The 16,364-nt window shown below is 39.5% G+C and overlaps 1 protein-coding gene across 1 annotated transcript in view; it reads right to left on the bottom strand.

The window, feature by feature from the left end:
- Window positions 1-16,364, bottom strand: part of DMD (dystrophin) — a gene marked incomplete at both ends in the record, with an annotated part of 62,150 nt that overhangs the window by 9,672 nt on the left and 36,114 nt on the right. Inside the window, 5 exons of the mRNA XM_010142331.1 lie at window positions 3,036-3,194; window positions 5,710-5,775; window positions 7,119-7,184; window positions 11,773-11,811; window positions 12,585-12,721. Coding sequence (XP_010140633.1) covers window positions 3,036-3,194; window positions 5,710-5,775; window positions 7,119-7,184; window positions 11,773-11,811; window positions 12,585-12,721 — 467 coding nt within the window. The remainder of the gene's footprint in view (window positions 1-3,035; window positions 3,195-5,709; window positions 5,776-7,118; window positions 7,185-11,772; window positions 11,812-12,584; window positions 12,722-16,364) is intronic.

Below are 16,364 nucleotides of genomic sequence, written 5' to 3' on the forward strand. Positions count from 1 at the left end.
CGCAAAAGAAGCTGAGACAACACAGGCAGGAAAGGATGGCTGTTCATCCTGCTGCCCAGCCACTTGCCCTTCCAGGCATAAGCATCACATCCGGCTCAGTACCAGCCAGACGATGCACTCTGGCCACAAGACACGAGGTATTTACAATGGGGATGAAACGATTCAGGTGCCTTCAGGCTGGGCTGAGGATCAGGCAGTCACAACGTGATTTGCATCATGCTCAGTTCATTTCCAAGCAACACATCCAGTGAGTCTTCCTGCTGCAGCAATAAATACTGTTTACTCAGATGCCAATGTTTTGGATCAGCACACAAAGGAATGTGTCCACCCTTTGGAACCAGGTTCACACAAGGAATTAGGTCCCAGGTTGATGATTACCTTTGGCAACAGCCAAAAAGGTTTGCACAAACTCAAAGGAGGAAAAAGACTGGGAAACAGAAATCTAAAGGAACAAGACTGTTTTTTAAAGGTAGTCAAGTTCTATGAATGGCTCCTGACTGACCAGGTCTGAACTGTGTATATTTCTGAACAGGAATCAGTATTTCCTCCATAAAATCATACTTCTCTGGCTATGACAAGCTATCAGGACAACGAGACCTTGCTTGTTTTTGAGCATTCACCTCACATTTTACGTACGAGTTATTTATAGCTGTTTGCAGAGACAGAAGTCATGATTTTGTCATAATCAATGAAAATCACAGCAGCGTGACCTCCGTGCTGTCCTACAGAAACAGACCTCTTTGTCCCTGCATCGAGACCTGAGCTGTGGAAGCATCCAAAAAGGCGAGGTTGCCTGTGGTGACATCCCTTCCCTGACTGAGACTCTAACGGTACAAATGAGAAAAGAACAGGCTATAATCAAGCTTATAGTCTACAGCTCTTGTTTAATCCAGGACTGACAAACTTCAAAACAGGTATTTTTTAAGGCATAATTCTTGTCAGAGATATTTAACGTGCTGTACCTCATTAGTGGTTGATACATTAAATAAAGATCATACTGAAATTTAAGGCATAAACCCTGAAAAGGAAATTTTTAGCCTATTTAGCTGTCTAACTCCAGGTTATACTGATATTCATATACCACATTTCTAATCTAAAACAAGGCTGCTTTAAAAGCCACCCTCCTTTCTAGTGGGCAGCTTATTTTCTACACAGACAGAAAAGCATTTTATTTTTTTCCCCTTATTCCTAGCGCTGTTTAGAAAAGTAATGCACTTCCCCTGAAAACTAAGCTGTTTTACTATCTGTATGGTACTAGTTACACAATACTTCTTAACTACAGAGGTCCTGTACGCAAAGTACAATGGCTGATTTGAAAGTACTGAATTTTCTCCACCTCGGCAAGCACTTGGGCTTTCTGTACTATGCAGCGGGAAGTCTAGGTTTTGTTTGAAACAAAATCTCACTGCTGTTCTGAGAGAAAGAGCTCTTTTACTACAGCAGCTGTTTACTACAGCTTTCTGTCTGAAACACTTTCCCCATCCTTTACATCTATTGATCTTCTACATTCTCCCAAATCCTCCTGATAAAAACTGTGTGATAGGGCCACTATAATTTACTAGAACCATCCAAAGCAGACTTATGCATGTAGAGAAGATCTATGACACTGCCAACTCTCCCACCATTTTCTCGACATGCCTAAGGTAAACGATTACTGCATTAAACTCTGTGTAAACAAAAGCACCTAGCTCTTAAAGAAGGAGGAAAAAATGGCATGAAAATGCAAACAGGTTGTACCATAAAAGTTGATGATAGCACAAGGCAAATAAAAATGGGGTTTTTTTTGTAGATCCAAATGATTTCTGTCTTACAGCCTGATTGTGGTAGTTCATGGTTGCAGTTATGAGTCTGCCCGGGTCCCGATCCACCAGTTTTTATGCTGATGGCCCAAGACTCCAGAGAACCATAGAAAGAGGACTGCAGTGTTCGATTATGCAAGAATCAGGTTGGGTGGTGGGTATGTGTGATTAACGAAGATAACTTTATTGAGTTATTTAAGATTAATGAAGACAACTTTTTTACCGTGAGGCTGATGACACACTGGAACAGGTTGCCCAGAGAAGTTGAGGGTCCCCCCTCCCTGGAAGTGTCCAAGGCCAGGCTGGGTGAGGCTTTGAGCAACTTGATCTAGTGGAAGGTGTGCCTGTCCATGGCAATGGGCTTGGAACTAGATGTTAACTTTAAGGTCCCTTCCAACCTAAACCATTCTCTGATTCTCTGATTCTGTAATTTCAATTAAAGTTGAAATTAAAAGTGGTAAATGACACTTGGCCAAAGTAATAGCAAGAAGCAATACCAAACAAATAGAAAGTGTCCATGGCAATGGGCTTGGAACTAGATGTTAACTTTAAGGTCCCTTCCAACCTAAACCATTCTCTGATTCTCTGATTCTGTAATTTCAATTAAAGTTGAAATTAAAAGTGGTAAATGACACTTGGCCAAAGTAATAGCAAGAAGCAATACCAAACAAATAGAAAGAAAAGACAACTCAGCTTTTAACCACTATGAAAGCAAGCATTTGTCAGAAGAAAATGCCACTTTATAACTCATTTTATCCCTAAAAATACTATCAAAGTTAATTCCATTTAACAAAATTCACAGATTCTTTACTTCAGATGAATTGAGATAATTTCAAAACCTCATGTATCCCAGTGAAAAGCCTGTCTTTCCAAGGACCTCTACCTGTCTTTTCCAGAAAAGGGTGAAGAAATTTTGCACAGCCTTCCCTCACTTAAGGGCAAAATAAATAACACTGGTATGAAGCTCATTAGTATCATGGAAATAAAGGAAACAGTAGAGCAGAAAGAAATATTAGGAAGCTCAGCCAGCAGAGCTTGTCACAGGTGGCACCAGGAGTATTAGGTGACGCATGCATGTCTTTGAAGCTTGTCATTCTGGAGGTTTTGTGAAAGTAACAGTGCCGACTCATCACCACACTGGAGATATGATGTCAGCCTCATCACTTATAAAAAGAAAGCTTTAATTTGCTCCTGCAGCAAGTCTCAAGGGCTGTGGCAGCCGGCAGCGTAACCCACCTGTTTTCTTCCTCCAGGTCTGCAAGGATTCTCTCCAGCTCCCCTCTTTCCTCACTTTCAAGAGAAATCAGGATCTGGGCAGGGCTTCGCGGCTGGCTCAGGGGGGACTCCTGGTTCAGACTTTGGCAGTAGTGCTGGATTAACAAGTGTTCATCATCGCTGGAAAACAGAGGAGGATAAAAGAGGCTGTTCTCTTCCTCAGATTTAACTTCACAGTGTGTACTAGGAAATGATTCACTCTCAGTCTCTCATTTCTTACAAAGAGATTTGCTGACGAACAGCAGAGCAATGTAGCGTAAAGCAAAATCTACCAAACTGTTTCACTTAGTGTCTGATAATTTTCCTTCTCTGCAGAGTCCACCTCTCTTCCCTTCTATTTCTCAGATACTTAAAGCCAAGCTTTTCCTGAGCTGACAACCTCAGCTTTTCTTTTTTGCCTAATTTCAATTAGGAATTTGATTGCGAAAAGGCCGTCTTCTGCTGCTTTATGTAATAAAGGTGTCCTTTATTTATCTATTTTTCTTTATAAAATTGTAGATGAGGTGAATAAAAAATATTGACTTAATCTAATGAAATTACACTATTTTTTCACCGAGTTTGTGAGGTTTTTTTTATATTACAAGTGATGCACACTGTCAGAATACAAATCTATTCTAGTTAATATAGACAAACTCTTCTGTTATTTCTATTGCCCCCAGAAGTGCCTGGCATTTGAAACAGAAACAGCAAATCCAATTCTGAAGACCTTGACCACCTCCTAGAATTACATGGGTGATTTAGGTGCTAAGGAGATGCATCCAGCCCCCAAGCTATGCAGCTAACACCAGCAGTAACTGTGAGAAACCACAGAAAGTTTCTCTTGACACCACAAGCCAAGGACAGAAAAAAAATTACACTGCTGTTAGGAATCTTGTTTTCCTGGTAGAACTTACTTATAATAAAATAATTCAGTCTAGTTTTTTTTCCTGTTACATTTGTAATGCAGAATTTAACAGGCATTTTGAATAGCTATTATTGTTAAAAAAATTAGAATTTTCCTTGTTTCCATTTTGTTCCTAAAATGTTAATGATGCCGTTTTATAGACTGCAGGAGTACTAAAGCAATGTAGAGCACATTAACATCAGGCTATAAAGGGAAACACTAATTTTTTCACAACAGGCATCCTTCCTTTTTCTAAACAAAATTTTTAAAGGTTTGCCAGTTCCTAAATTTATACTTTTCATGAAACACTTCAACTGTGACTTCCTTCAAACAACTGCTTTGCATTTATAAATATCCTCACACATTTTAAGTGAATTAACTGCAAAGAAGTGACCTAACGATCGCAACATAATATGACTTTGCAAGATATGGTCTTTTTCTGTGATTTTCCATAACAATACAAACCTGACATACAACTTGGAAGCAAAGTTTTCATTAATTGCATGAAACTATACTGACATTGAACATGCATTAGTTTTGAGGTGACATTTTATCTTTCTCCTTTCTGAATCAATATATTAATACAATCTACTTGGGTTGTACAGGGGACTTTTCTTTCAAAGTTGGTAGGTAACAACCTTACAAAGTCAAAAGGGAAACTATTTCTAAATGAAGACACAGCTTTATTACTGTCCAAGATCATCTCAGAGGCTCACAACCCACCTTATAAAATACTAATGATGTGGGATCTCAATTTAAGTGAATGAAAGTTGGGCAGAGTACTGTGCTTTAAAGGAACGCTATGAATTTACTAAAAAGAAGATTCTGTCTGAATTTTCAAAAAAAATCCACCCCTTAAACTGTGGTAAGGATGAGATTATGTAGAACAGAAAAAAACCACTTTTAGAAAAGTTGGAATTTGAGTTTTTTCATAGTTGATTGATTTAGAATCTGTGCTATGGCTTCTTCTACAGCGTTCATTAACTAAGACCAAATTTTCAGGCACAACAATGACTTACGTGCCTCTGCACTGTTTTCAGTAACATCATTCACAGTTACTTTTCTAGTTCTATGTCTTTTCATTCAGAGAATAAACAAGACCAGGAAAATAATGAGAGAGGAGAAATACACTATCACGTCAGAAAATCACAAAAAAGGTCTTGGTGTGACATTAGATTGAGCTTCTTTTTAAAAATTAAACCTTCATTTATGACTTTTCTATTAAAGTAGTACAATGAATGCCTGTCGGTGACCTGTCTAACTTAAAGTTTCTATTATTTAAGTTCTTCCTGACTTACACTTGTAATAGGTATTTGGAGACCAAAGATTTCTGTTTTGAACAATACTTTGCCTACAACATCATCTTCTAACTTACAGCAATGTAGTCATGATTAATCTTGCAGTACAGATAGAAGGGTAATCTTCTTATTTCTGTCCTTAAAAAGTATCCGATGACGCGCATATTTTCCAAGTAATATGGGATCTATTTGCTGAATAAATCAGTATTTTTTTTGAAAAAAATTAGTAATTTTAATTTTGAAGTTATCAAACATCTGTTGGATAAATATGGTATTAACTTATAAGCCATAAACCTAGACACTATGATACAAACTGAAAAAGAACATGAGTTCATCATTCAACTGAACCAGATGTGGTACATGGCCAAGCAAATTCAGCACTGCAGAATTTCATTACAAGTTATTAACCTTTGCAAGAAAACACACGTCGAAAATATTAGAAGAGCCTACTTACATGCTCTCATTAGGTGAAATACTGTCATTTAGATAAGAACCATTGGTGTTCTCCATTTCTGCTAGCCTGTGGAAAAATTAACGAGACTCATTAAAATCAATTATGTTTTCCAGAAATTTATTTGCTCTAACATTCCTGAAAGAATTAAAGAGTGTGATGTTTTTGATGACTTAGATGATTTGAAACTCAAATTAATTTACGCTCACTGTTAATTACCAAAAAGTTTTGCATTAAGCTATCACAAAGGATTGTTTATTTGTTATAATGACCTGGCTAAACTCAGTTCTAACTTTTCAAGCCTTTATCTGAGCTTATATTACACTACTCGTGACTAATTAATTCCACAATCAAAGAAAGGCCTTAATGTGCCAGGGGATTACACAAATTGCTTTGTACCTGGTAATGTCATCATCAGAACTGTAATGATCAGTCATTTCTCATTGGTTTTCAACACTCAGCCCCACCTTAAATGTCCTGCACAAGGTGTTCAAAAACACCTCTCTTGATCAACAATTTTGGGGAAGAGAAAGAGGAGGTTGAAATAACTATTTTTCATTACCTCAACCCTAGTAAATTTGCTAGCCTGGTGGAAAAATATTTTAATATTTGTGCAATTAACCCGCTTTTGATTCTTAAGAGCAGTATGAAAACAGACAAGTGAACTAAAGCAGAGATATACCACTATTTAATCTCGAAATCAAGGAAAAATCCTCTTTGTGGTATTGCTCAAGGTTAATCACTAATATTAAAATGGCACTTGAGATTCACATGGAGTATGGAGTTTGGAGTTTCTGCTCTTTTGATTTGTATGATTTTACCAGGGTCAATATTAAAAACAAGACCCTATGTAGAATCATAGAATCCCAGAATATTTTGGGTTGGAAGGGATCTTTAAAGACCATCTAGTCCAACCCCCCCCCTGCAGTGTACAGGGACATCTTCAACTACATCAGGTTGCAAGCCGACCTTGAGTGTTTCCAGGCATGGGCCATCTACCACCTCTCTGGCAACCTGTGCCGGTGTTTCACCACCCTCATCATAAAAAATTCCTTCCTTATATCTCACCTGAATCTCCCCTCTTTTAGTTTAAAACCATCAGCCCTTGTCGTGTCGCAACAGGCCTTATTAACAAGTTGGTAATCTGAATGCACACCTTAATGAAGACTCCACAGGACCTAAAGGCAACTTCTGACCACACATATGCACTGGCATGCAAGTTAGTTGACAGGCTGTTAGTAGTAACCACAGGTGATGCTCTGCACCCCAGAGGCTGGAAAGCAAAACCCCAAACCCTATGTTTCTTAAAGAAGTACTCAGGTAGCAGCTAGCTTTTGGGATTTAAAAAAATTAAAAAAAAAAAAAAAAGTTGTTCAGAGAAAGATCTGCCTAACGTCCAACTGGTCTCATACCTGCTAGCATAATGTTCAATGCGTGAATGAGTATCATCGTGTGAAAGCTGAGGGGACGAGGCAGGCCTATAAGGCAGAAAACACTGATTAATCACAAACAATATCCCTTTAAAAGTAAAAAGACACTTAGCTATGCCTATACCCTTGCATCTCTACTCCTTATGCTTTCGCTATGTTTGATAAACAGAAAGTTTTGACTCCAGGCGCTGCATGTGCCTCCTCAAGCCATCGGTGCAATGTTTTGTGGTACCACACTGGGGATTTTGACCACTTTGCAATCCATCTGTGGCAATAACTCTTCTTCACACCAATCCCCAAAGAACCCTTTTCTGAAGGGTTTATCACAGGTCTTTTGCCCCAGTTTTCCCTTCACACCTGCTTCCTTCATTGGTAATCCTGTTTCACGCACAGCCCCACGCTGGCTGTGAAAGCCCTCCTGGGAGGGCTTTGCCTCCCACCCTGCTACAGAGCCTGCTTCCAGCACATCCCACTTATAAGAGCCTTTAAGGACTACTCCACGAGCAACTAGAAATAAATACAAGAAACATAAAATGTCTGAAATGAGCCTTTAATAACACACTGCAGACACTGATGATTTTGCCTAGCATCTTTTCCAAGCCGCAATCTGAATCGTCGATCAGTGTGTTATATAGGAGGATGCTGTCAATATTTTGTGTTTTCTGTCTTACAAATCAGATGGTATGAGGTCCTTTTCACTTTTCTGTTGATGAAAACAATTCATGGGACTTTTTTCATCAATTATAGTATTATTTCTTACAGCCTCAACTCTGGAAAACGTCACCACTGAACAACGTTTCCTACGCAGTTCAGAGAGCACCCTTTGCTGCCGTGAGGGGTTTTGCCAATCTATATTTACCAGGAGCTGCTGGAATAACAAAAAGCTTCCCAAATTGTACAGCAATCTCATATTTCAGCTAAATTTCAATTTCTCTGTAGTCTGCCTCTAATGACTCTTATTCTGGAACTCCCGATCAAGGAAGGACTTTTGCCCCATTTTGAATTGTGGATACCTTACTTCAGGGTGGGTCTGCCCAACAATAATTGCACTGCATTGGAGGAGCAGATAAGTTTTGTATTTACTGGTTATGAACCAAACCAGTAATAATCTTGTGGTTCGTAATGTTCCTGTGTAAGGAGTTTGATAATCCTGCAGTAAATCTACCAGCCTGGTAATCTCCCAGTTTTCTAATCAGCCTGCAAAGGGCTCTAGAAAATTAGGATCATTCCGAATTCTTAGAGTTATATGCTGGATATACAAAATTCATCACCATTAATGCCTCTTCTCATAGAACAGCAAATCTTTTCTCTTTAAGCTATTACGGGCCAAGTATCACGAATCTCATTTTGTCTGAAATGAGCTTTGGCCTCCGATTGTACTTCTACCCATCGCATCTTTAAACATTACCACAGCACACCAGAGGATAAATACTCAATTCACAGAGTTCCTCGGTACAGCAGAGTGAACAGCAGAGATTCACTCGGATGGGCAATTGCTTCTCCATAACTTGATATCCTCTTTTGTGTAAGAACATCTACACTACAGGAAAGGGAGGGGAAAAGGATGCAATTTATCTAAAGCAGTGGATTATGGAGCAAGATAAAAATGGCTGTCTGGTGAATTGATGCTATCCCCATTTTTTTTATTTGTTTGATATACAGTAGATCTTAAGCTGGTCTAAGCTGGCACTATCAATGAAAGAAGGTCTTGGTTTCAATGCACACACAAATGTTGCTCCTAATACTGTGCATAGACCAGGAAATCTGTGTTAAAGGTAGCTTTTGAGCTGGATCATTCTCCTAGTCCCTCTTACCCTGGCACTGCACGTGTATTTGTACCAGTATGAGGGAAAGGACAGAACATGCCTGAGACCAACTTGGCAATGAAAAGATGTCGCTTTTGGCAGTGAGGCAAGGCAAAAGACAGGCCTGACTGTGTGATCGCATACTTGTTGCCTTGAAACTTAAGTTTCAACTTCAGAAGTGAACAAGGTCTATAATATATGTACATTAAAGACAACCTAGTGCTGTGTAACTTGTTGAACTTGATTCTGTCTCTCCATCAACTGCAGGCAGGGGATGGGGCTACATTTCCAGGTTTGTCTCCACTTTAGAACATACTGCAGTGGAAATCTACCTCAAACAGCTTTTAAAAGGTTTGCTTAAGAAAGCAAACTTGTTGAGAAGCCCTGCAGTCTTTGTGTTGAATTTAGCTGCTCAGAGGTATGCTTCTGCCAGTACCTGAGCGAGCTTGAGAACAACCATGCTGCATTGCAGGCGGTTGTGTAGACAATACTCTCAGATCTGAGTTATAGCTCACCATCCTTCCTTTCTGAGCACACACACTCAGCCCTCCTAATCAGTTTCAACAGTTAGCAAGAAAGCTGAGAGATGTATCCAATATTTAGCCAAGATAACCATCCCTTTCACAAGGGCTCCACTGCTGCACTGCTCAAGCTGGGGTCTGCAGGAACAGCCTGGGGTGAAGTGTGATTGAGTGGCAAATACCACCTCCTGCAACTCCCTGCACCCCTGGAGACCTCGCTGGCAGGACAAGGGCACTTATCTTGCTGACCAGCATTTCAGTCGATGCTTCTTGAAAGTGTAGAATCAAGTAAACTGAATTTGTGCCACTGACAGTCCACCGTTCAAGTAAAAATATATGACTTCTCATAAAAAGTGTGAGTTGTCCCTTTCATGTCTGGCAAGCAAAGTATCTGTGCAAAACACTGGATAATAAGCAGTCAGCATCACTAACTTCTAACAAAAAAATATATACGTATTTATTTATAAGCAGTTCTGTGTACACCGCATGTTGATGTCAGGATAGTGCGAGCGTTGCTGAACACTGTCAGGTTATGCTCTTCTGGAATACTTTGAAGATTACCAGAAAACTGGCATGGAAGCGCCAGGAAAAGGCAAGATCACAGAAAACACAGGAAGGTTTTATGATAAGCAGGATAAGAGGTGTGACTGCCAAAGCTGGAATCAGCCTTGTAACTGAGAAAAGCTTTGAACCTGGGTAGCTCAGTTACTTGTGTCGTAAGCCTTGTGGTCTAGCACAAAGGAAAGGAACAAAGCAGAACTAAATGAAGAGCAATTCTTTCCAGCCACTATTCATTTCTTAATTTTCTGCTTTCTTGTCAGACCAGACAAAGGATTATACTCATGAAGATACCTGAGCTGGCCTGATAAAAGGTGCAACTTCTCTGTACAAACTCTGCTTCTCAGTATTTCTCACTTTTCTTGTAAGGATTACACGCGAGTTGACCTCCCTGTAGTAAGTACACCACACCAAACCTTTGGTGTGAGGCTATCAGTGTAGGCATACCATGACATTACTACCGTAAGTAACTAGAATTAGTCATGTTATGGAAGCTTAATTTCATGTTATGTCAGATACAGCAATGGCATTCTGCATTACCCAAGCTTTCTTTAAATGTTACTTTTACATTTGCAGTTGTTCTAAAGGGCAAGAAATCTACACCCGCAGGTGAGTATACAGCATGCTGCAATCATCCCCAGGAGCATTTATAAATGGAAGTGCATCCTGAAGTTCAAAGCCCCTCTATTTCAGTCTGGCTGCAGCCTTTTGGCCTTTTCTGTGGGTGAGTCTTCAACCATATGAGGTTTGAAGTACTAAATGTATTTCTTGGTTGCTTAAATTTCCTAGAGGCAAAGTACTTCACTTGACTTCCCAATGGTTTGTGCTCCTGATGAAAATTATAAATCAATATTCCAATGTATACATTTCACTATTGTTTATTCTACCAAAAATTCAATGAAGGTGCAAGCCATATACATTTCACCATATAGAAATATATAAAATTCTATTTATTAGTTTCTCATTAGTTATCAATATGTAAATTAAAAATAGTCCTCACTTAACATTATTCTAAAATCACTCATGTAACACCAGTAGTAGCATATGCCACAAGGGTAAGTATACATATCTTTAGTTTATGCTGAGGGTGTTACTACAACAGTAAGACAATGCACGTGCAGGAACGGTGCAAGAATTAAAATCCATTTCATAGCTGAAAAATCCTGCTTTTTTTTAACTTCTGAAAAAAATACAGTAAACATTTCCCCATTTTCACCTCTCTTCACAAATCTTACTCTGTCTAAAAAAAACTGTAATAAAACATCCAGTGAGCTTTGGATTCATTGGGGCACATGAGTGTGGAAGTTTGCACGGTTGTGGATAAAACCAAATTAAAGCTTTATCAACAAAACAATGTCATTCCTGAAACTGAATTAAATCCATGAAGTTCAATTTCTATCTTTCAAAAAGCATTTAGTATACAATCAGGGGGATCAACACTTATTCAGAAACACAGGCTTTTAAATGACAAACTCTCATAAGCGTTAGTAGGACTGCACCAAAATTCCTATTAATTCCATGAAAATACAATACTCCAGAAAAAGTATCAGTACACAATCCACGATTGCTGGGAATTCCTGGATTTATCCCATTCTACTCATTTGGGATCAAACATTCCTTCAGAGAGTACACCAAAGAAAGCAATCATAAAGAAAGAAGGTAATGAACTTATGTAAAGCTAAACAAAGAAACGAACAAAAAAAGTGAGGGAACGCAGCAGCAGCAGCAGCACACTTCAGCAAAAGTACTCACGCAGAATCTACTGGCCAGAAGTTGATCAGAGTAACAGGACTGCAAGACAAAAAATGAGGAGGTGAAGAGAGAGGCAGAAGAAACTCAGCAGCAAAATAATTACAGAAAGGTTTAAAAAAAAAAAAAGTCACGACAACCAAAAAGCAGAAATCCAACAGACTAACATGAATGACTGTGAAGAGCAACCAACCAAAAAGTGAGGGGAAAAAGAAAAAAAGAAATCTAAAATTAAAAAGGAGAAAGAGAAAGAGCGAGAACAAGCTGTATGCAATTGCCATTAAACAACAGATATAACTTGTTTAAAAAACAAAGGCAACTGGGTTAACTCATTGATTTCTCCATGTACATCATTATTGCTTTTTTTTTTCCATAAAGACATCAAAGCCACTTAATAAGACTAAGTTTATAGGGTGAGAAAAGAAGGAATGAGCTGGGAAGCTTCCAAACACAGTAGCCTAATTAAAAAAATAAAAACCACAGAAAGATACTAACTTGGAAGCAAATAAAAATTTAATGAAAAGATCGTTCGTCTTCAAACTGCCATATCCAACTTAGAAGTTTATAAGGCTGTCAGTAAGACAGGAAGTATTTCTCATCTACTAGCTGAAGTTCCTGTATAGGGACAGGTTTAAACCAGATAAAGGCAATGGCAACTGGAATCTCAGCTTGTGTTTTCCTGCCAGCCTAGGTTAACAGAAATGAAAGAAATAAAGAGGCTTTATGCATTTAGGAAGTGAAGAGAGTTGGCACCAGCTCAGGAGCTCAAAGAGCATACCAAATGAATTGCAACTAGACACTTTAGAGCTACTCACGTTTCCATGTTGTCTCCCTCCAAGACAGTTTGCACAGGCAGGTAGCCCATTCGTGGGTGCTTTGCAAAATATCTTTTTGTTCGAAATTTGTTTTTTAATACCTTGGCAAAGTCACGGACGTCTTCTCCTGAAGTTGTCTGAAAGCCACAAATCACAATGAAATCATCTTTCATGAGGTTATTACGGTTTTTTGGTTCTCTCTTCCTTTGCTGGGTCACTTGGAAGAGCTGTGGCCACAACAAGCAGAGCTGCCGATGGCTTGACCTCCAGAACAGCAAATTTTATTGATTTATCACCATCACATTACAACGTGTTACACAGCAACATTGCAAGGTGGGGAGGAAGAAGGAAAAAAGGGAAGCTCCAAAAACAGGAGGCTCATGCCTCATGATCTCAAGAGGACAAGCAATAATTAGACAAGAACTTGTCATTTCCTCATCTGGCTCAGAGGACTTTCTGTCTGCTTTTGGTCAGCACCAAAATGGCTGTAATGGAGGACACACAGCCGGTCCGTGTGTCCAGCTAGCTGCTTCACTGCTTGAATCCTCACTCTTAGACACAGTCGTCATCTACACGGCATGGACTTGCCAGTCCACAAAAGTCAGGCCCATACTCTCAGTACATTTTCTTTCCAGTTTCCCTTCTCAGTCTTCTCTGCCATTACTATTTTGATCAAAGAGAAATAAAAAGCAGGTGAGAGCTGCTGAAAGCTGTTAGATCAGTTATTTCTTCCCGTGCCTGTTTAATCTGAAGCTAGCCGGCATTTAAGATCAATGCCCCAAGGACAGACAATTTGCATAAAGTTTTCTACTCTCTTGCCTGCAGTTGACTTTCCGTGCCGCTGTAGAGACCAGTAAAGGAGCACAAAGTGGAATTAGTTTCCTAAAGACCAGAATGAGAAAGGAAGAGTTCAAAGGATATCTGCTGGGAAGATGCAAGATTTCTTGTGAGCCTGATTAAGAGTCGGGCGATTTTCTAAAGAATTTTAATGGAAGACTTAAGTTACTTTAGTCAGGCTGCAATCCCTTTCCTGCACCTCACAGAGACACTCAACTCTGAAATACTACTCTTCTACAATAAATTAAGTTCCTCTTGACCCACATAATGAAATTGCTTCTCCAGTGTATCTAATTTGAAGGAAAGAAATGAGGGAAAAGTTAATCTTTCTGACATTTTTTTAATGAGTTCTATGCTTTCTATTTAGAAAGGAAGGAGGTACTGGGACCTGTTAGCCAAGCCAACCTTCACAGAGCTGCTGAAACACAGATGTGTATGTTTTTAATGACTGCCTGTGCAGTAAAATTAAGGATGCCCTGAAAAATAATCTGCAGAAAGACTGAAATGCCGTAAGAGAAAGGATGAATATTAGCTCTACTGATAACATCTATAAGCTTCAAGTAAACCTGGAAACAATTTGGTTCCCTTTCTGATCAGTCAGTCTGGTAGGAAAATTTGGTGTGAGCAATGACTGGCAGAGAAGTGACAGAGCAGAACACACAAGACAGTACAGCAGCATCTGTATTTTCAAGAAGCTGAGATAATGCTCAATAATATTAAGTATCACTTTCTCAACACATCATAAGTAAAGACATTTTGTGGGAGGGAGGGATGAAGTATGCCCAGACTACCCAGAAGACACCAGAAAGGGGATTTACTGCGGTGTCCTCGCATGCCCCAGCAGAGAGAATTCCCTCTGCCGAACGCCATCGGCAGTTCCTGCTAGGAGAGCTCCTAACCAGGTTGGCATCAGGAAAACACACAGAGCATGTCAGCTGGGAACAGAAAAAAACTTTTAATGTTTAGTCTTGGTATAAATGGATTAAGCACAGCTTTCTGTCCAGCTTGCTCACCTGTGTCATTTCTAAGCATTTATTTCTGCCTTGTCTATTTTTGATGTTGTGACCACTTTGCACTTCACTGCAATTTGGATTAAGTGTTTTCAGATCTGATTAACATTACAGCATTCTTCACTTTGACCTTCCTGGGACTGTTACCCCACCTTGATCCCCTGAACATTCTACCTTCTGCATGACAACCAAACATCAAAACGGTGTGTTTGCACAAAAACATCCCAATCTAGCTGACAGCACAAGAATCCCAAGAGAAAATATTTCTTGTAGTGACAACTAGATGCACCAGGCACCTCTCATATGATCCAACTGGCACTTACAAATGTTCAAGGAGCACAAGAAAGGCAATGAAAATGTGATTGTTATGCGGACAAGATGATAAATCGAGGCTATTTTCGGCTGAACTTCCTGATTTAATCTACAGATGTTTCATAATACGTGATTTTCAAAGAAAAATAACCCAAAACAAATTTCTCAGCAGAACTGGTTTATGAGGAAGAAACAGAGGAGTTTCAGCATCTCGGTTCTCTTAAATTAAAGCAATACATAGGTAGGTGGGTAGAGCATGTTTCAAAACTATTCTGAAACCAAAACTGTTTCATAAGAAATAGTTCTTCTGGTGTGAATAAGAAGAACCTTACCACCATCTGAGTCTTCCCAGTTTGGTTTAAGGAAGTGCCTTGCCAAACTCCCATTCCAGACTTCAGCCTTGACTGTAAATGCTAGCTGTAGAGAGTTATCTCAGTTTGACACGCTTCCTTCTAACAAGGTGGTTTTTATGCTGATGGCATCACTGTTTGTTAAACCCAAACAAAAAAATGATCCTACATTTAAATCCTAGTCTAGGAGTCTATGCTTTATTTGAAACCTCTTCAAAAGTCACCTCTCTTTGAACAATAAATTGAGCTGTGCTGCCTTCAGGAATAATTGTTGCAATTTTTCTGTCTAAATGAAAATTAGGGAACTGTCTTGCCCTTATTCTGCCTCAGCCTTTGCAGGAAAGGAAAAGTTATCACATCCCTCAGGTATTTAGAATGAATTCTCCAATCTCCCCTAAGTAGAATTAAAAACTGCAGTGCTTGAAAATTTCTTGGAATTAAAAGGGAGGGGGAGTAAAAAAATACCGAAAGAGTTCATTGTGCACATATAGCTATTGCAAAGATACATCAAAGAAGGCATCACATGTCTGCTGTCTGCCAAATTGCATTTTAGGGTGAGAGGTATGTCTGGAGGAAAAGGAAAAAATACCGTGCCACCTGCAAACTCCTTTTCATTCATTTAGAAAACAATTACATGCTAGATATGATAGCTTCAGTGGATGTCTTGTTCAGTCACACAGCACTTGGGTTTATTTTTTCAATAGCAGCAACACAAAAAAGATCAGGGTTTGCTGTGCGTCACATTCACTTTTTCTTCCCTCCAGTTAATCCTTCTCTAATTCAACTGGCTGCTGGTGCAGCCAGGCACAGCACATTAGCACGGGCTGCTGGAGTTCAGGATTCACAAAAAAATGTACCGGCTGTGAATGGTTCTTTATTCTGATCCAGCAGTCTGGATGCGGTTGCAGGTTTTCTGTTCACCACTGTGTTGGCCCATTAGTAACTTGTATTTGCAGAGAGAACAGAAACCTGATGGGATTGCAGGCTGTGAGGGTGTCTCACTATCCTTTCTCGTATCTCTCTCCTCAGAACATGTCTTACAAGCAGGTTAAGAAAATAGTAGCAAGACGTTGGTTTGTGCACTCTGCACCATTCACAAATCTCCCATGTTGCATATTAGCAAGAATAAGAGTGGCAAATTGCAAAAACAAAACCACAGCCAATTCAGCAAGGAGGTCTTCAGCTGCAGCTGGAAGGAACGCTCTAACACAGCCAGTTGCTTGCTCGCTCGCTCTGCCTACGACACAGATCGTGCGATTCTGCTCCAGGAA

Source organism: Buceros rhinoceros, unplaced genomic scaffold (genome assembly GCF_000710305.1).
Source record: "Buceros rhinoceros silvestris isolate BGI_N320 unplaced genomic scaffold, ASM71030v1 scaffold9028, whole genome shotgun sequence".
NCBI lineage: Eukaryota > Metazoa > Chordata > Aves > Bucerotiformes > Bucerotidae > Buceros > Buceros rhinoceros.